At 36.3% G+C, this 21,615-nt stretch overlaps 1 protein-coding gene across 2 annotated transcripts in view; it reads left to right on the top strand.

The window, feature by feature from the left end:
* INPP5A (inositol polyphosphate-5-phosphatase A) overlaps positions 1–21,615 on the top strand; it is a 299,141-nt gene that overhangs the window by 260,818 nt on the left and 16,708 nt on the right. For both annotated transcript variants that reach the window (XM_063307365.1, XM_063307366.1), the window contains exon 12: positions 7,477–7,550. In XM_063307365.1, the coding sequence (XP_063163435.1) occupies positions 7,477–7,550 (74 nt within the window). The remainder of the gene's footprint in view (positions 1–7,476; positions 7,551–21,615) is intronic.

A 21,615-nucleotide genomic window follows, 5' to 3' on the forward strand; every position in this document is an offset into this window, starting at 1 on the left:
CAGCCATTGCTTTAAAACCTCAGCGATGGAGTACTCAGGAGACAGACTGTCCCACTGTCTACTGTCTGTTATCCATACCTTCTTCCATGTGACATATTGGAAAACTGCTATCATGTCTCCCCATAGTCTTTTTTTCTTGAGACTAAACATGCCCAGTTTCTTTAAATATGCTTCATGCGATTTAGCCTCTAGGCCTCTTACCATCTTTGTCATTCTTCTCTGCACTCTTTCCGGAGTGTGATTCTTGTATTGTGGCAACCACAACTGGATACAATATTCTAGTTGAAGTCTGATCAGTGCAGCATGGAGTAGAATAAACACTTACTGTGATCTGATACTATATTGGGAACAAAGAAATATTAGGCTATTGGCCTCTCATCTGAAACAGCAACAAGAAAACTATCATTTTTGCTATTAAGGATACTCAGGACAAAATATGTAATAACTCTATAAATTAATCAGCATTTTTTTATTTTTATCCTTGACTTTAAAATATTAAGTCAAAGATAATTAAGGAAGTCATTAGTCATTTTAAAAATAATATAGCTCTTCCAAAGATGACACATGACTATGTTTTTTCTCTACCTGTATGTTTATCTCTACAGAAAATAATATATCTACTGTATGAAAACAAGACAAAGGCTCCTGATCCTTTTTTTGTCCCTGTACTGTTGGAGGCTTATGATTAAGCTTTCTTGAATAAAGTTTTTCTAACCTCATTTAATAAGGCTTATGTAACTCTGATCTTAAAAGCTAGTAGAGATTCTGCTGAATGTGGAAACTATAGCACAATTTCCTTGGTAAACATTGATGCCAAAATTTTGACAGTGATCCTAGCATTTAGACTATGGATAACATTACCATCAGCTCTCTATCCAGAGCAGTCTAAGTTCATTAAAGGGAGGCAAACATCAGATTATGTTAGTTTACTTGTTAATATTTTAGATATACATTTAGGAAACTGGAATCAGCAGTGGTGGTTTTGTTGGATATGGAAAAGGCTTTTGATATGGTGAAGTGGATATTTTTGGAGCAAATTTTGGCCAAATAGTAGATTTCCATCTTTTTTTCTTAATTGAATTAAAATGGGGTGCTCTAATCCTTGGCCAGAGTTACTGCAATTTGGATTTCTTTATCTATCAACATGCCTTGGGTAAATTGTCAGATATGCCTTTTATCTCCTCACATTTAATTTAATATTGAAAATATTGGTTCTCTCCTATCAAGCAGTTAAAAGCTATTTTGAGCATAAAAGCAGATGGAGTTGAAAAATTATTATTATACGCAAATTATCGGGTTACTCAGTTAATTGGAGTAGGTCTCATATGGTTTGAATAGGCTATAATATAACTATGAAAACCTGTAACAGTTGAAGTTTTACTTAATGTTTGAATTCTTTTAAATATCTTGAAATAATTATCCCACAAAAAATGTTGTTAGTCTGAAATATTTCACTGTTTGTCTCGTATTAATTTTAATATAAATAGATGGTTAAAACTTCCATTGAGCTTATGAGAAAAGATAAGTCTGAAAATTAATATTACTTGATATTTTTTATACTCAGAGGGATTCCTTTAAGATATTTTATGCAGATTTATGAGGTATTAAGAATTGTTTTATGGAAAAGGACAAACTGCTTTGATTTTTAAAATCCATTTGTTTATTTGTTTGTTTGTTTAAACCATTTATACAGCCACCAATATCACAGCTGTGCCTCTGGCCATTGAACAAGAAATTAAAATTAGAAAACAACAGAGCAACACCATAAAAGGGGAATAACGATCACAAACACTCAATAAATCATGTGCCAGAGGTCCAAAAAAATTCATTCCATTTTACAAATAATAAGAAAATAACTGCCAAATTAACCAACAGGGGTCGCCTAACAAATGCCTAAGGGAACAACCGGGTCTTTAGCACCTTGCAGAAGGCCAAAAGGGTTGGGGAGGAATGCTGTTCTACAGGGCAGGTGCTGTGATAGAGAAAGGATGACTTCTAGATGCCATGAGATAGCATTGCTTAATGTAAGGGACCCAGAGCATGCCCACCCTATGCTTTGGCGGGGACAGCAGAAGCAGGCAGTCAGGCAAATAACCTAGCACTGTGCCATGTATGGTTTTATAGGTGGTAACCAGCATCTTGAATTGCCCCTGGAAGCTCATTGGAAGCCAATGTATCTCGCTGAGCAGTGCTGTTATATGAGTATATTGTGAAATGCATCAAACTGCCCATGTTGCTGCATTCTGGACAAGTTGCAGGTTCCAAATGCTCTTCAAGGGCACTGCCATGTAGGGTGTATTACAGTGCAGTAATCCCCCAAGTGGGAAGGGTCTAAGGCGTGAGTTAATGTGAATTGAGACTCCTGATCCAGAAACAGGTGCAATTGGCCCAGAAGATGAACTTGTACAAAGGCCCTCCTAACTCAGCTGCCAGCTGCTCTTCAAGCAAGGGCTGTGAGTTCAAGAGGATCCCCAAATTATACACTAACTCTGGGGAAGTGAAACCCCATTCAGAACTAAAGATGGAAAATGATACAATGAATACCAATACAAGAGGCCTCAGAATCCACACCCACTCAGTCTGGCCTGTGTTGAGCTGAAACCTGTTCTTCCTCATCCAGATCCTCAGAGCCTCCAGACATTGGAAAAGAACTTTGATAGCATCACCTGGGGCAGAAATAAAGAATTGGGTACCATCAGCGTGCTGATGATAACTTCACACCCCATGGCGCTGAATGACCCCACCCAGCAGCTTCCTGTAGATAATTTGAATTTTTTTAAGAGGAATTTTGATAGTCTAAAACTGCAGAATGGCAATATATTCAATTAAAACATTTTTTGATTTGACAATTTGGTCTAGATTATTAGCAACATCTAAATCTGATCAATTACTATCAGCACTGCAATGAGTTTTGAACAATTAGAAAACAATATTTTTTATAGATAAGCATACTGCTATAGTGGGTATTACCTCCTATAAATGGTGAGGCAGCATTTCTTTTAATTCTTTCTCAACAATACTTCTGTGTGTTTGTGTTTGTGTGTGTATGATACAAACTGTAGGTTATCTAATCACTAGATTCTAGAAGAGATTTACCTAGAAATTTACTAATAAAATTTTAATTTCTTGATTCCTTTTTAAACAAAACCTGGAATTTCTTTTTAAAAATCTATTGTGTTTACTATTCTTAGACTCTCCATTTGATTACAAATTGCTTAGTTTTGTTAACAGAGCAAAACTTCCACACTGAACTGCTTTTAGAACTCTTGCCTGATCCAGTAATTGCTTAATTTTAATTTGCTGGTCAGTCCAGAACTTCATTGACATAGCTATTCAAATATCTTCTCTGAAAGAAAGTATCCATGCAACATATCTCCCTCATAGACTGCCCTCCACCATATAGGGTTAAAGCTACAAAATTGAAAGACCACACAGGGATTACATGGAAACAGCATCTCCAGAGAAAAGCTTTTAGACCTTAAGCATTTTTGCAGACCCCAAACTATGTCATAGCATCTATTGAACTGAACTTCAAAGTGTTTTCTTCCCTTTTTCTTTAGAAATCAGATGCTTCTGCCTGAGCAAGTAGTTAAAACTACAGCATAACAATAAAAGCAGAAGCTGTATGTATAACACCTTCCTGCAGCTGACACTAGATATCTTTAAGCAATTTTGCCTGTAGCAGCTGTAAAGAAATGTTGCTACTACTTGAAAATTTGGAAGGCTCCAACAGCTGCCAGTACATTTGTATTCCTATTATCTGTCATCTGTGTTGCAACAATATAGTTTATATACAACACACAACACATATTTAAACGAGGAGCCACCTACAGTATATTAAAAATGTTGAAACTAGCTGGAAGTTCTGTTTCTTAACATTTTCAATGCAATTGGCCTTGGTTCTGTCAATTTTTAAATATTGTCATCAAGAGAACAAAACAAAACGTGCATACCAAGAAGCTGGATGCATACACTGTAGATATTTTGAATTCATCCAGGAAGACAACGCTTCTATTTAACTTTCTATGTCCACTGGAATTCTCAATGAGTATGTTTTACCATTGTGTTCTATGAAGCATTGTTCATTTATTCTGTTTGCATTTCTTACATTTTACAAGCAACCTTCCTTCATCCAAATGTCCTTTTGTCTGTCCATTTTTTTTCAAATCATGCTACAAAAGCCACCTTTTCTCCAGTATAATTATTCTGATGCAGGACTCAGTGCTATGCTGAATGCAACTGGTATTCACTAAGCAGAGATTAATAGAAACTAGAAAATTTTGCTGAAGACTGTCATTGACTAGTTATGTGTATGATATACATTTATACATATACATGTATGAACACAAATACATAAATTTATACTAGCAGCAGCAGTAGTAGTACTTTATTATGGTCACTGATCAGAATTTAGCAAATTAACAGCAGATGAAACAGAATAAAACAATATTGTTTTCGGCTACCTCATCAATTCAATCGATGTGTGTCTGGTTTTACAAACAGTATAGCAAAATTCGGCCAAATTCATGGAAACTGAATCATACTGGTCTGATTATTTATTTATTTACTTACGTACTTGTTTATTTATTTGATTTATATAGCCGCCTATCTCAGACCAGTGACTCTGAGCAGCTAAAAACAATAACATCTACACATTAAAAAAAAAAATCAGAATTGCCTGGTTACTTGGTTAAATAAGGGGTGATGAGGTAAACTCTCACATCCTTACAAAAAAATGCAGTACTGTATATCAGGACATGGACTATGGATTCAATAGACCATTCTCCTCAAGGGCAGAATCTTACCTCACATGGGAGTTTTTTGTATCTGCCCTCAAGAACTGCCTTAGGGAGGACATTAAAACATGCAAAGGAGTTTAGGGGCAGTTATATAATGCAGGTATCTCCCTGGCCTAAAGAAAGAAATTTATAGTAGCTTTCCACATATCCTGTAGAAGATTTGAATATTATGGATGTGATCCAAAATTTGGGAGGAAAAAAATCCTTTGGTAGTTGTAGGACCAGTGGGGATAAATGCCAGGAGTTGGAGTTCAGCAAAATCTGGAGGGCCACAAGTTCCTCCCCATCCATTGTCAAGAACAAAAGGCAAACATGTCTCTATATATGGGGTGTGTGTGTGTTGGGGATTTCCTTGCTATTTTACCCTCATGTGTACATGACTTGATAAGAAACCCTGATCACATACAATGGTATGTTAATTTTTCTTTTCTTTTTTCCTGCGGTTCAATCGTGTCTGATCCTTGGCAACTGCCTGGACTAGTCCCTGCAGTTTTCTTGCCAAGCTTTCGAATGTCGTTTGCCATTGCCTCCTTCCTAGGGCTGAGAGAGAGTGACTTACCCAGAGTTACCCAGCCAGCTTTCATGCCTAATTGGGACTAGAACTCACATCCTCCTGGTTTCTAGCCCATTGCCCTAACCACTAGACTGTGTGTGATCAAACACACAGCATATACCAATGTACAATGGCTTACATGAAAATGAACCATGCTATTAAAGGACACGATGCCCATCCCATGTAACATAGATCTGACCTTATTTAGCTTACTTGCTCCAACAGGATTGCTTCCTTTTTGCCCTTTCTGACTTCAATAAAGTTTTATGTTTCATCATCAGCTTTAATTTGAACCACTGTCAGTGTGAGTTAAATTCCTCTTAATACAGAACACAACCCAAATCCAGATTTCACATCATGGTTAAGAGAGAATACTAATTTTATTTATTAATATAATCTACATATCACTTCATTCTGATAGGGCTTTAATTAAAGCAGGTCAAAGCAATTTGAGTCAGACATGAGAGGAAGGATACAATAATACAACTTTTTTATTTATGCAATATGCGATCTATAGCATCTTAATTATAAACTGCTGTGGGTTTCTGTTAGCTTTAGTTAAATTCAGCTTGGGTTTTTTTCCCTTCTCTCTCTCTCTCTCTCACGTAGCTTTGTATAAGCTATCATTATAGAAAGGTGGGATGTCAATTAATTTATAATGTCACAGGGGATCTTGAACTCTTAAAATGAGATGTGCTTAGGTGTCCTAAATTTTGATTCTCAAGGATTGATTTGAAGGCATTTAAGGGGCACACAACTAGCACTATTTTACTGTGTCCTTTGAGACATTTGATTGGGAATTTCATTATGGGTATTGATACCTCACTTTAAACTTCTTATGACTTCTGATATTTCTGCTTAAAAAACAGGAGTTTGTTCACTGTGGCAAAAAGTAATTCAAGAAAAAGAGGAATGAGTTTTAATGTTGGCATCTGTGCATAGCCACTGTTGGCAAACATCCACCTAGATTGGTGGCCAGTAACAACGCAGTCGGAGACTGAAGGCAACGTAGGTGGGTCACAAGGGAGGGAGCTAATCAGTTGTGCAGGTGGTTCAGGTGTCTGCTTTTCACACAGATAATTAATGTGTACAAGTAGCTGCTAATTGCACATTTCAGGAATGATTTATGAGGGAGCAGAGGGGAAAGAAGAACATAATCTAATTTCATTCGGAACCTCTGCCATTGATACAATAGTATCAGCGCAGCTGTGAGTTGGGACATGATTAATGAACAGGGAGTAAACACACCAGTATTATAAGGAGTGTTGTTTTCAGTGGCATGCATGCCAAAACCGAAAGTGGCTTAGACAGCAACGGGCCAATTACGTGACACGTTCATTTGCATGTCAGATTCACCACCGGTTGTTGGGTATGGAATAATGTAGAGGTTTTTTTAATGTCCATCAGGATATTTCCTGGATTAAAATATCCACTAATTTTGAGTGCAAGCTTTGACTATGCACCTATTTTCTTTGTGGACAGAGTATCCAGATATATATAAATATTAAAAATGGCTTACTATATTATTCTGATGGTTCTATTTTGGCAGCTGCTTAAAAATGCTATAGTCTCCACATGTGTGTAATGTTTTGTTCTCTTAACCGGACTGTCCCAAAATAGCTGAATAGAAATATTTCCCGGCGGGGGGTGGGGGGGCGTGTGGTAAGCAAAGAGTTCAATTTTCACATTTTCTTCCTCCTCGCTTTTACTATTATTATTAAAAAATGAAATGACTGGGGGTTTTATATCAGAAGGCGTAGTTCCTTACTTTTAAAAATCTGAACTGATCTTTATTAACACTGGTATTGTAGCAAAGATGTACATCCTTAAAATATTTAACAGTAATTTTTGATGCTGAGAGTGTTTTGTTTTCTCAGCATACTAGAAAACTTCACAGAATTTCCTAGCAAACTTCATTATTTCTTTCTATGTTTTGTTTTATAGTTGATATTTAAAAATGCCTTCTACGTGCCATGAAATAATGAGGTATGGCACTAGCAAAATCTCAAAGCCTAGTTACAACATGGTAATTCAAAATCTTCTCAACTATTCTTATTTTTAAGCATAAAAGAAGTTGTATTTATTTTAATGTTGTCTTCTTGTTTTGTTTTGTTTTTCTGTTAGCTTTTGGAATTTGACAAAGAGCTGTCAGTGTTTAAAGACAAATTATATGAACTGGACATTTCATTTCCTCCCAGGTAAGAGAGAGAGAGAGACATTGTTTATTAAATTAACATCCTGATCCTAAATACACTTGAAATATAGTAAACTAATTTCCTGGTCATTATAATATTATTGTTACTGGGACTGTGAAAGGATGTGATTCCATCCCAAAATTCAACTTTTTTTGAATTGAAACCAGAATGTATTTTAATCTATTTATGTCAGTATTGTAAGCTTTCCTATTCAGATTTAACTAGGAGTAAGCACTATGGGACTTTTTTCTGAACAGAAACTACAGAATGATGCCATAGCAATCTTACGGTTTTCTTTTCTTCAGGTTTGTTTACTGTACATTTTTGTTATATTGTCTATTTTTTGCTATCATGATGCACAGATTGCTATCTTTTATATTCTGCTATTATATAAAATTACAGGATTTCCCCTCTGAAATAAAGCTTACTATTCTGAGAGTAGTAAGAGAATAGGGTTGTTTGTTTATTTGTTTTTGTGCCTTCAAATAAGTGCTGACTCCTGGCAACTGACTCAACTAGTCCCTCCAGTGTTATACTGCACATAAAAACATTAAACATCCATTTCTTGTTAGCAAGAAAAAGGGGGGGGGAAAAACAATTTCCAAATCACAGGGGGAAATGGTTGTATTCTGTTCTGAGTCAATCATACCCTGCCCTAAGTATTGTGTCTAATTCAAGGCACTGCACTTTAAGATGAATTCATGCAAACTATTCAGAAGCAGGGACTGGAAACAAAGTTTGCATTAATGGAATTGGGTATCAGAAAGAAGATAGAGGGGAATTATGAAAGCGTTCTTGAAGTCTCTGAAGGGGATCACATAAAAGTATGATCTGGTCTCTGTTGCTCCAGAATCAAGACATGAAATAGTGATCTTGAATTAATGGAGAACAGATTCCAGTCTAATATTAGGAGAAACTTCTTAACAATAAAACCAATTATCAAATTGAACTGGTAGGTTCAACTATAAGTGTTCATGAAGAAACGGATCAGCCACTTGTCTGAGATGCTTCAGTTTGCATTGAGCAAAGGGCTGAACTACAACCCATCTCTGTGAATATATGAAAAAGAATAAAAGGAACCTATTTTATATCCAAAGTTTAAGAGTGAATTCTGAAAACTTCCAGTGAATACACAAACAATTTTTACAATAATAATATCTCACTTGTAGAATGTCCCGTCCAGTCAAGCTCACCAGGCTGTAACATTATGGTTTAATTTAAAATTATTTTTCAGGTACTTCATTTTATCTTCCTTTTTTCTGTTTTTTCAGTTGTTATTTTTATTGCTTGAAATTTTAATATTGACTGTCTTGATACTGTAGGTCACTGGGTAATATACAGGTAATATTGATAAATAAATGACATGAAAGTTGTTAGTGTAATAATTATTGTCCAGAGTTCAAAGATAATCTCATATGGATGATGTAACACTAAGTGTGAATAGCCAAAAATTCATCTAATAGCATAAACATTTTCTATGACACACCTCTACAAAAGGAACAAGTAAAAGGGATGTAAGAGTAAAATACAAGTGAATAGACAAGTGATTTAAAAACGACATGGAGATTATAATTTTCCAATGTAACATAGTTAATTATGAGTAACTGAATATATTGTGTCATTATAAAAGACTGAAAATCACTATTAAACTCAGCTAAGCATGAACAAAAACCATGGTCAGCACAGTGCAAGTGACTAAGTAAGATGATAAAATATGATAAATTCAATCCATATTACTCAAAGTCTATTCTGATTTAGATATCCTATGAAATCAAAGTATACAGTTAAAAAACTCAGTTTTTGAATGTGGTGCAAATCCATGTGTTGTTGTAGTCTAGGAATTGTTTCCAGTTTGAAGTCTATGTCAGATTTACTTTTAAGATACGAAGTTATTCTAGACGGAAAACATACTCCCACAGCTTGGTTAGCTATTCTTCCATCGAGAGAATCAAACAGCCTCAAATTATCAAAGTAATTCATAACCTTGTACCTGCATCAAGCTGCCGGAGTTCCTTATAACAGATATTCTTTCAGAAATCGATTTATATAGGCAATGCAAGATACAAATTGGATTTTTTAGACATTTCCATTCATGTTTTAAAATGATTCTTTATACAAAAGGTGTGTGTGTGCATGTGTGTGTGTGAGAGAGAGAGAGAGAGAGTGATGCATGATCTGAAGAGAAACCAGAGTAAAGTGTGTGCTTACAAAAATATGGTTATTAACAGATAAGGAGTCATGTGGGGAAGTTTAGAGTTGCATCTGCTATGTGCCCAACACATAGGAGCTAATAATCCCCAGTGTCCACTCTTCTGTTTGCATGAAGAGATTACCTTTGTCCTGTAAAGACTACATGGCAAATTTAATTATAGGCAAAGTCACATCAACATCAATTTAACACTGATATACATTTGCTATTAACCAGCATCTTCATTGTGGTCTCTGAATTTCATGGATTGCGCAAAGCTTAATTTTAACTGCTCAAGTTGTTTTTGGTGGTGAAAAGCTCTTGGTTGTATAGCAATCTAATTTTTTAGATTCTGCATTTAAAAAAAAGGTGTTCTATATATCTATGGTATGTTTGATATTGGCATTTACTCCATGACCTCTAATCTGCTGTCCTTCAGGAGAGCTTTTAAAGACCTGTCTCTTCCAACAGGCTCTGGCCCAAGGTAGTTTGTGAACTTGCAGATATGCTCTGAGTTTTCAGTTTTAAATTTTCTTATTCCCTAGGTGGTCGTCTATTGTTATACTCTGTTTTTAATCCTCTCTGTAGGCCTTCATGTCAACCCCACTAGATAGACCAGACCAGGAATGAACTCCACAGCAAGGCCAAATTTACTTTTACTGAGATTGGCAATAACAACAGAATCTTGCAATTCTGATTGCACTGCACTTCCTCCTCCTCCTTATATTCCAGTGAATTGGGGAGGCATTTGCCTGAGCCACTTCCTAATGTTATCTCGTTCTTAAAAAATGCTTCAGCCCCCATTGCCTAGGCATATTCTGCATATCTCTGTCATATACTCTCTATACTCTGAGTCATGGGATGGTTAGGCAGTCTTTGAAATCTAACATAAACATATAGTATATCTAAACAAATTAATAAATTGGAAGTAGCAGAAACAAAGTATTACAAGCTAGGGTGACAGTAACAGGAGAAGAGTATTGCCAATCTGCCTTCCTCTGTCATACGTGCCTTGACTCTTATTTGAATCATCTAGAACTAGTCTATTCAGGTCTTTTGGCCATTAAATATATATATGTATGTATGTATGTATGTATGTATGTATGTATGTATGTATGTATATGTGTGTGTGTGTGTGTGTGTGTGTGTGTGTATATATATATTATTACTATTATTATTATTATTTTATCTGGAACTACTCATTTTATATTTACAGTAGTGTATTAATTGAATACAAATAACATAGTCTACTATAATATATACTATACAATATATGTGGCATATAGTATATAGACTCACACTACTATCTGGATTATGGGTTACAAAATCTGATTTATAAGAGATTAATGGGTGGATTACTTGTCTACTGGTAGGATATTACAAAGATTGATTTGGGTTCTTGTAAATCTGTGTTTTGATGCTATCCAAATATAAGACATTCTATATTTTTTTTGAAAAAAGGACATAAAGAGAGAATTTGCCTTTAAAATGATTTACTTATGTTTAGTTAAGATGATTTAGTTATATTGTAATGTATTATGACAATAATTATTTATATGTTAATATATTATTATCACTTTTTATTTATGCAGACAAGTGGATTAAAAAGGGTTAAATGTGGTTTTCAGGTGGAAATAGGTTTGTCTTTCATGTCATTGCAAAGAAATTTTCCATATGCAAAAATGAATTTATGAAAAATCAAAAGTCCCAAATGTAAACAAAGGTTAACGTATTGTCTGTATTCATAAATAATGCTAAACCAAGATTTTTAACTCTGGTATGTTGAATAAGGTATAATGACCTGTTTTGCACAAACAGTATTGGCTATGTTCGTACACCACGCTAAGCCAAAAATAATCTACGTAATACACACACACACACACACACTTTAGAATGCAAAATAACAAAGGAGTCAATGCCAGAAGAGCTTTTAGATGGTTTTCAAAGAACTTGTTTTCTGTAACTGCCAGATTACTGTTCGAGTGGGTATGTGCTTTCCTAACTCATTTAGGTATGTGAAAAAGTGAGAGGAGGATTTTGGGTGACTGGGAGGGATGATCTTCACTAAAATCTCATCAGTTTGCCCTTCCGTGAAATCAAAATTTCAAATGTTCCTGAAAACCTCAGATGCATTCTAAGCTAGACACATAGCAATACATCACAATTTAGGGTTAATACATGAATGATATGAAGTATATGAAAAGAATATTGCATAAACTGAGTTTGGATCCTTTGGTTGGTTTTGCCATTTTATCATTTTGTGGGGAAACATACCATGTGAATGGTCTGAACTATTATGTCATTTCTCCTGTGTCTTCCATTGCTTTTTAAACAATTCAACAGTTATTTAAGTCTACTTGTTTTCATTCTATTTCTTATAATAAATTTAGCAACCAATAATTTTATGCCATATTTTTATTGAAATAAATACACAGCCCATCCATTCCATTTTGCTATATTTAAGAGAAGTTTTGCACAGCCGATTTCTCATTTTTCCCTTCTTAAAAGTTTGCAGTCGGACTTTTATGGCAGTTGATGTGTGATTGTCAGTTAGTACAGTTAGATTCTCACTTTCCCGATTAAGAAAAAATGGTATTGAACACACTTGTATCTTAACATGAAGACAGATGCAGTTTCCCCTGCCTTGTGTTTAGGCTTAAAGAATGTGATACAAGCTGTAAATTCATATCACTTACACTCAAGAAGTCATTAGTCAGGTTAAGCATGACAGCTTTGAACACTGCACACCTTGGTGATGAATTTGGCTTTCCGGCGTTAGTGCTGGTTCTGGAGCCAGGGAGGCCTGACACGGTTGTGATGAAGTGCCAGCAGTCTGAGAAGAGCCAGGGTGAGTTGTTTAGGCACAGTAGAAAATTAATATGCTGGGACTTGCAGTTAACAACAACAAAAGGTTGGCATAGACTTTTGATGAAGATGGGAGAGAAAATGAAATTCCAGGTTCCTATTGTGATTCATTCAAACAAACCTTTACAGTTTCTGATTGTGGTTGGTTTTTTGTTCTTTTTTTTAAGAGGACTGCTAGCAATTTAGGTTTCGGGAGTCTCTGCCTCAGAGTGAGGGAAGAGAGAGAAAAAGGGAAGTCTGTACGCTTGAGCAGGCATGCATTTGAAATTGTTGAAAGTTTTTAATATTGTTTTCAAAAAAATTGAAAACTGTTAAATCTAACCCACCTGTAATAAGCATGATGCAGCCAAGTACTTTTTAAGATCCACGGATTTAAAAATGAAATATAAATCCTTCAAAATATTCAAGTATGGCTGGATTGCCATATATGTCTTTGCACACATTTAAATCAGTGTTTCTCAACCTCAGCAACTTTAAGATGTGTTCCCAGCTCCCAGAATTCTCCAGCCAGGGTGTGTTGAAGTCCACAGAACTTAAAGTTACTGAGGTTGAGAAACGCTGATTTAAAGCGTTCAAATATTCCAAGTTAAATATTGCTAAAAGTCTATTAAGTGCCCTCAAGATTGCATAGATTATTTCCCAAAACTAGCACAATGATCAAAAGGAACAAAACAACGTGAAGCAGAAATGACATAAATGGATCACTCTTGGGGTTTAGAATGCCTGTCTTCATAAAGCGATTGTATTACCCAGAAGTTAATCCTTTGACAGATATGGGGATGTATTTTTAAAATTCTATTCTTTAAATGCTTCAGGCTTGTGGTAATTCTATACCTGGAAGTTTGAGTTACTATTTTTTAAAAGAATTGTGGCATTGTTCAGCTATTGTCTGAAATTACATTTATGAAATAATCATAGCAAATATGATAGCAGTGGGCAGGCCAAAAAGCAAAAACCTTCTTATCCTACTCAGAAATTACTTTTTTCCTATGCTGATTATGAAGTATAAAAAATGTTCTAAGGATTTAACATGTCACTCATGAATTAATTTCTGGGTATCAAGAAGCCATGCTTCTTGTAAATGATGATAATTTTCTGTTTCACTTTATAACAGTAATTTGGAAACTACATGTAATTTGTAGCTGTCTTGTCAACAGTTCTTAAGGCAATATCTCATGACCATTAATATGCAGTCAAGTAATTAACACACGTAGTGAGCCCTAAACTAAACTGGTCATTAGCATCTACTTTTGTGTCAGGAAAAGAATCAAAATAATTTCTGGATTCTCCAATGTATTATTGCAAATAACATATATTTGCTTATTTCTCTTTTTGATGGTAGAACGTATAACCATGCAATAATAGATATACAGTTGTTTATTTTTAGATATAACAACTATTTGATTATCTAGGAAGTCAGCACATATATCAAGAACAATTCCCAACCAATTATTATACTTCTAATTAGTTTGAACTTCAGATTTCATCCAAAAATTAAAGCAAGAAATTTAGGAGCATTTTCATAAATGTCACTAAGAATGCATTGCACTCCAATGCATGTTAAGTCATGTCCTAGTTTATTCCAAAGGTATAAATCATAATTCTTCTTTATTATTTACTAATGGCTTTCTACTTGTATACCAACATGCATAAAAGGAGAAGCAAATGGTCTACATGACCAGCCAAAACAATCATAATTTGCCAAAATGTGATTGTTCAACCATTTCCAATATGTGCATTGAGAACTTCTCTCTTCTGCAGAGAGTTGGCACTGACTTAGAAGCCTAACAACATGCTTGCTGGCCATATCTTGATTTCATCACATTTGCATTTTTGCCAGCAGGAGAATTGTGGCTTGTTGATGTCAGAACTAACTTGCCTGACACCCGAGAAGTAATTCCTCTGGCAGTCCTGTTTTTCAGGAATGTTTTCTACAGTAAAATTCAAGCCCTGTTTGTTTCTAATGTACTCTTATTTTGTACCATGCTAGTCATAACAGACTGTAATTCTTTTGAACACTGTAGGTTCTATCTGTTGCCTGACACCCTGACATTCAGCAAACAGGAAGCTCAGGGTGAGCTAGAAATAGGTATTTGGTAGGCTATAATCACTATGGAAAGGCAGTAGGTATGAAAAACGAAATAAGGACATTGTGGTTAGCCACGATACAGGTGGGCAATTGTTAACTTTATCACCTCTCTCCATTAATTATTATAATTATTCTTGTAACTGTTGTATGGAGGAGATAGGAGCTGACTTACCAGGGGTTCACACCCACCTACAAGGTTTGCTTTCAGATAAGTGTGCATGCACAGTAATCTCATGTATTAATCATTCTCTTAAAGTGACCTGTTCTTGTTTGTCATTGCATTAGGCTGTCATGTAATTTACTGCTTGGACATATGTTCGTGTCTTAGATATCTTCTCTCCTCTGTAATTTTTTTTTCCTCTCTCTTTCAGCAGACCCCCCTTGAGCTGACAGTTTCTTTGCCCTGACACTTGGAAGAAAGAATAATAGGTCAAATCTCATTCATACTGGGGATTCTCTTCTCATACTTTGGTTTCTCATCGGTTTATTCTAGCCTATGCATATTTTGTGTCCTTAGACTTCCTCCCACAATCTTATTCCTGTAAAGTATTTTCATCTTATTTGATTAAACACAGGGCATCTGTAGGGGAGGGGGATCAAAAAAGTCAAGATAGCTGCCTGCAACCATACAGTTGAAGACCTGCCCCAATCCCATGGTTGCAGCTGCCATCTTGACTTTTTCTGACTTCCCCTGCAGATGCCTCAAATTACAGAATAGCACAGTTCTTTTTGCTGTGCACCTTGTTGAGCAGCATCAAACAAGGTCACTTTGAAACACAGCAATTTGTGTTTTCATTCTTAGAAGGCACACATTCTAAGACTTTGCATCTTGAACTAATCAACTCTTCCCATGACAAAGAGGAGGTGAAAAAAATGAAGATTACGAATTGTCCAGAGTTTGCTTAATATGTAGATTGGCTCTGTTGATTTGTACATCAGTATTAGATTAGGAAAATGTTTATTTCTACTATAAGAGGTAGTATTATGTTGGTGTTCCTAATGATATCTTAATTACTTGTCTTACCATATATACTCACGGATAAGCTGAGAATTTTAGGTGCCAAAATACACCCCAAAACTCAGGTTCAGCTTTTCAGTGGATGGGCTTATCCACAAGTATATACAGTAATTGAATTGGAAGTCTCGAAACCCAGTTACTGGAACTGTTCAGTATATACAGTATAGATCACATTGTATAGTATTTGCATGTTGTTGAATGTAGGATGTTCTTTCTACAAATTTCACTTATTTGGGGAAAATATAATATTGTCAGCATTCTTGCTCTTTCCATAATAGCCATTACAGCTAAATTGATCCAGGAAAATGTATAATATGTAGATGAATTGCATGATCACTCCCAAAACTCCATGCTTTAATGGCAGATACATTTTTCAAACCGTTAAAGGATATTTTACATGGGAACCAATAATCTGTTATTTTATAATGAAAATACAACTCTTTTTGGCCTGTTACCCAAATAGAACATTATCATGTCCTCCATGACACTAAACACTGCTATCTCTGTGACGGAGAGCTGGATTAGGGTTATTGCAGCATAGTAAAAGTCATATAACTTGTGACGGCAGAAAAATATTTACTGTAACATCTCTGCCACTTCAGTCAAACTGAAGTTAAAAGTCTATAAAATCTACTCAAAAAAATCACTTCCAATATCTGTGAGTTTATTAAAATATATGGTCACAGACCAAACACGAAAGAGTCACAGTGCGTATCTTTTGTCTTTTTTTGCATTAAGTACTATATTAAGTTTGGACTGTGTTTACCCTCTTTTCCCTTTGCTACTGAATTGTCTGTTTCATACATACACCCGCCTCTTTTTTATGACCTTTGACTTTGATTGTTAGCTTAGTCACCATGGTGCTCTAGTATATGCAAGCAGCAGCTGTTTAACACATTGTACCTTAACTTCCATGTTTGCAAGCCATGTTTACCCTCCTGATTTTGACTAAATGAGATACACAACTTGACCAGTTAGCTAACAGAGTATTAGAAAGAGTTATTATAATTTTCTAAATTTTACTCTAATAGCTTGGTATCCTGTAGGTGAACCTCAACTATCTGGTGCATTGGATAAACAAATAATGTGGATTGTGTCTCTGTGGTCTTTTCCTATGGAGGATATTTTTATGCTCCAGCTGTATGGAACTGCTTGCCCCAGGGATCTGGATGGCATCTTCTCTGCTGGTGTTCAGAAAGGACTATTTGCAAAACTACCAATCTGTAATGGCTATCACTTGGACTCAGGACACCAGGGTGGGTGGATGGATTTATTAGTATTTATCAGTTTTATATATTTGTCTTATGGGCATTTTGATTTTGAGCACCAGGAGTTTTTTGAGTAAAGCAGCAGGAGTCTTTCTGGAATATAGCTCTGTGCGTGAGTATGCATGTGTGTTTATCTTAGATCATTTCTATTTATTCCATGGAGAATATTTAATAGATTTCTATTACAATTAGCTATCTGTGCTTGTTCTTAAATGGAACTTTAAGGTTTCCATCTTGAGATGCTCAGCATATGCATTCTTAAGCATGCAGGCTACCCTAATACCTAACTAAAATTAGGGATAGATGATTTTGTGCCCTGACTTAAATGTGGCCATCCAAGACCCTAGAAAGATGAAAGGAAATACTTCTTTTCAGTATTTTTAACCAATGAAGGAACAGTAGTGATTGACCTACTCCATGTCTAGAGAATCGTCCCTAGTGGGAAGTGATTGCTGTCTCATAAAAATCAGCTCAGAAATTTTGTTGTTATAGCTATGAATGGGCAGAAGTATACCTAAAACAAAAAGATAGGGGCAAAAAGAGGAGTTTGTAATATTTTAAATTCAGAGCCTAGTTTTTAAAAATGTAATTTTTCTGTTTGTTAAATGTCCTGCAGTTGCATGCAGATAAATCCTATCATTACTGAATAAGTGTAGGAAAAAGCAGGAGAGCAACTGAGAGATTGTAAGTTATTCAGGTCTTGCAGTGTAACCTTTTTTAGGTCAATAGGGAGAAAGAATGATACTGGACAAACCTGCAGAGTAGTCCAGTGTCATTTTTTTTTTCAGGCAAGTGTAGTAATGAGAGATTGAAGCTTATTAGACTAAGTAAAAAGCTAAAGATGCCCTTGAGAAAAGTTCAACTCCTGGTAAATGCAAGGGCACATCCATGCAACTTTCTTGGCAGCAGTAAGAGGAAATGGACATCTTTAACAACGTGATTTATTAAAGATTGGAGAGATTTCTGGTGAACGTTAAGTCCTGCATTATGAAAGACTGCAAATTTTTATTTTTCTTTCATTCCAGGTAGAACTCTTCATCTCTGAGCAGGGTTTGATGATAATATTGCATGCACCTACTCAGAAATGAGTGTTTTTCTCATGTACTTTGAAGAATCCTATTGTGTTAGTATTTGAAAGAGTTGCATATCTCTTGGGAAGCAGAATGTAGAGAGGTGCTGCAAGCTAAACCAAATGAAATTATATAGCTGAAGGAAGCCTGGGAAAGAATTTGTTTGCTTGTTCAGTTGATAGCCTGCCCTTCCCTCCAAAATGGTATTTAGGGCAGTTGGAAAATCCTTACACTTGCCTCATTACTATTCCATGAATTTGTTCCAATTTAGATCAATTCTTCTTGAAAAATACTGCCCAGTCTCAACCCAAGATGTGATCTGTCTTATATGGAACAAAGTAGAACAATTATTTTAAGGGATTTGGTAACTATACTTCCGTTAAGGCATCCTAAAATTACATTTGCCTTTTTTGCAGCTACGTCACAGTGCTAACTCATGTTCAGTTTGCAGAAAACTGCTATTCCAAGATTTTGCACAAGTAGTACTGACAAACCATGTAGCACCAAAATCCAGTTTGGTGTAGTGGCTAAGGCACCAGGCTAGAAACCAGGAGATCATGAGTTCCAGTCCCACCTTAGGCATAAAGCCAGATGGATGACTTTGGGCTAGTCACTCTCTCAGCCATAGGAAGAAGGCAATGGCAAACCACTTCTGAAAATCTTGCCAAGAAAACTGCAGGGACTAATCTAGGCAGTTGCCAAGAGAAAAAAATTACTCAAAGGCACACATACACACACACAAAAATAAAAATTAACCAAGACAGCAGATAAATCTGAGGATTGTTTGCCAAAACTGCCAGAATTGAAATGTACAATTGGGTATCATCTGCAAACTGACAAATGACTTCAAGTAGTTTCATATAGATGTTAAAAAGGAGGTGTGAGAATGTTGAACCCTGAAGCACCGCACAAGTGAAGGGCTGCAGGCACAATCTCTCCCCTCTTGTCAACACTGACTGGGACGAACTACTGAGGAAGGAGGTGAACCACTGCAGCACAGTGACACCACTCGCAATCCCAACAGCTGGTCCAAAAGGATACTGTGATTGACGGTATTAAAAACTGCTGAGAGATCAAGGGGCACAAGGATAGAAGCACCACAACCATCCTGGCTTCATCACAGGTCAACAAGAGCAACAAATGCTGTCTCAATACTATACTCTGGCTGAAACCTGTCTGAAACAGGTCCAGATAATCTGCTTCCTCCAGGATCCTCTGCAACTGCTGTCCAATCACCTCCTCAACAACCTTCCAGCAATGGCTCTTGAGGAGGGAGCACACTACCACCTCCTTCAAGGCTGTGGGGGGACCATCTCCTCCCTCAAAGGGGCCAGTACCATTGCTTGGACCCACCTACTGACTGTGGGGCCTGGATCTAGCAAATGGGGCTGAACTTACCAATCAGAGGACCTTGTTCACTATATCAGGAGTCACAGAATCTAGCTCAGTCCAGGTAACATTGCAAGACTATGCCCCAGCCAACTCATTTGGTCCTGCCCAGTCAGAGTCCATCTCTGAGAAAATCCAAGCAACTGTATCTGCTACATAGCATGAATACTCCTCACTGTGACCCTGTAGTTGCACCTGTGACCAGCAGGGAACAGGCCACCCAAAACAGGTCTGCAGGGCAACTGTCAGAGGATGCAATAATGGTGGAGAAATAACAATATTTTGCCACCCTTATTTCCATGATGTAGGACCAAATATGGGGTCTTACTCATGTTCATTTGGATTCATTATTTGTCTTCTTTTCGTGGCACTCCAGGCATTGCTTCTAGTGTTCCAGAGCTCTTCATAAAACAAAGGTGCACCCTGGGATCAACGCACAGGAAGAGGCCGCATGAAAGCAATCCAGTCCAAGGCCTCAGTCACCCACCTATTCCAAGTTGCAGCCAAGGCATTGGCTGAGCTGCCCATCAGATCCTCAGGAAGAACCTTAAGCTCCCTTTAGGAACCTAACAGGGTCCATCAGTTGCCTGGGTCTGATGGATTGAACAGGCCTCATCTTCCCATGGGGGTGGGTAGCACCAGCAAGCTAGAGGACAACCAGAGAGTGATCTGTTCACAGCAATGGTGATATCCTCCAACACTAGATCACATCTAGTGACCCTGAGACAAGAAACTGATCTAACGTGAAACCCGCAGTATACATAGGCCCTCTATTACATGGGACAGGTCCATGGTTGCCATGGAGACCATGAATCTTGTTCAACTGATGACATTCATTCTATTTGTTATACCTATTGTCAATAATTCTGCATATGGCCATTCTTACTAGAAGACCCAAGAATGCATTAAGAAACCCAGTTCTATAAACTATATGAGCATTAAAAGAAACTTCAAAATGCCAATTTGCAGATTATATATTAAATGCTTTACAATTCTTGGCAGGCCGATGCACTATGCTCGGAGCATAATACTAGCAAGCTCAGAAAGTTAATGCTATGAAAAGGATGAACAATTTCAAATATGATGGATTTGAACAACTTCTCATAAAAGAATAGTCTTGTTATATCAGGTTCATGCATAACTTAAAAGCAGAGCTACATTAATAGGTTCCCTGCAAAAGGCAAGCCTTAAATTGCAGACAAAGAGCTTCTGCTAGCAAGAATATTACATCATCAAAGCCTCCCATGGACACTCAGAAAATAAGCTGTACTTCTGTATGGCAGTGAAGCAGCAAATTGAATTCTCATAATATGTTTTGAAAATGAGTCTTGTTAGGTTTGATGAGGTGGAAAAGGTATTGAGTTCACTGGTTTGTTCCAATACGTTCAGTACACTTTAGTTGGCTGTTTGCCACGGCTAATCTTTTTAATGGCAGTGTAGCTTGTAAACCCATTTGGTAGAGAGCTATGCATCTCAGTTTTAGAATATCACACCAAGTAGGGTGGTAAATAAGTTTCTCTTCAAGCATGAAAGCATTTTCTGTTTCAATCCCACAAATCTTATTTTAAAACTTTCACCTTGAAAGCCTTGATTTCTTTTTGAATCTAGCAATAAGCAGAACAATTTTCCACACGTTTTTAATCCTTGTACATTTATTGTTCTGTTTTTCAAAATGTGCCTTTCCCAATTGTCCTTAGTTTTCACACAGATTTTCTGTGTAAACACTTGTTAATATAAATGATAAGTAGCATTCCTTACTCTGAAGCCTGATTTAATTTTTATTTGTTTGAAATACTTAAGTCCTTCTGAAGTGGGTTATAAACAATAGTTAAAACTGTGACACTTAAAAAAAAAAGCAATTCCATTATAAAACCGAATAACTGCAGAGTTTAAAATGTAACTCATAGCGTAGAATGCAGCTTGAAACAATTAAGTTTTACAGATACATAGTCCTTTTTACATACTATTTACAGATCTCTTTGAATTACTTTGTAGCCTTCCTCCTCATCTGCTCATCTTTTCTTCCTGTGGATAATTGAAGATGGTCTAAACTTGCACTACCCATAAGAATCATTGGTCTTCTAGGTGAAACTCACTGCATTCCTGCCTGAAAAGCAATGCCATGCAGAACCATTTCCTTTATTTTTTTTTTCCTACTGGTTCTGCTTCAGTTTGTTGAAA

This window comes from Candoia aspera, chromosome 6 (assembly GCF_035149785.1).
Source record: "Candoia aspera isolate rCanAsp1 chromosome 6, rCanAsp1.hap2, whole genome shotgun sequence".
NCBI classification, from domain to species: Eukaryota; Metazoa; Chordata; class Lepidosauria; order Squamata; family Boidae; genus Candoia; species Candoia aspera.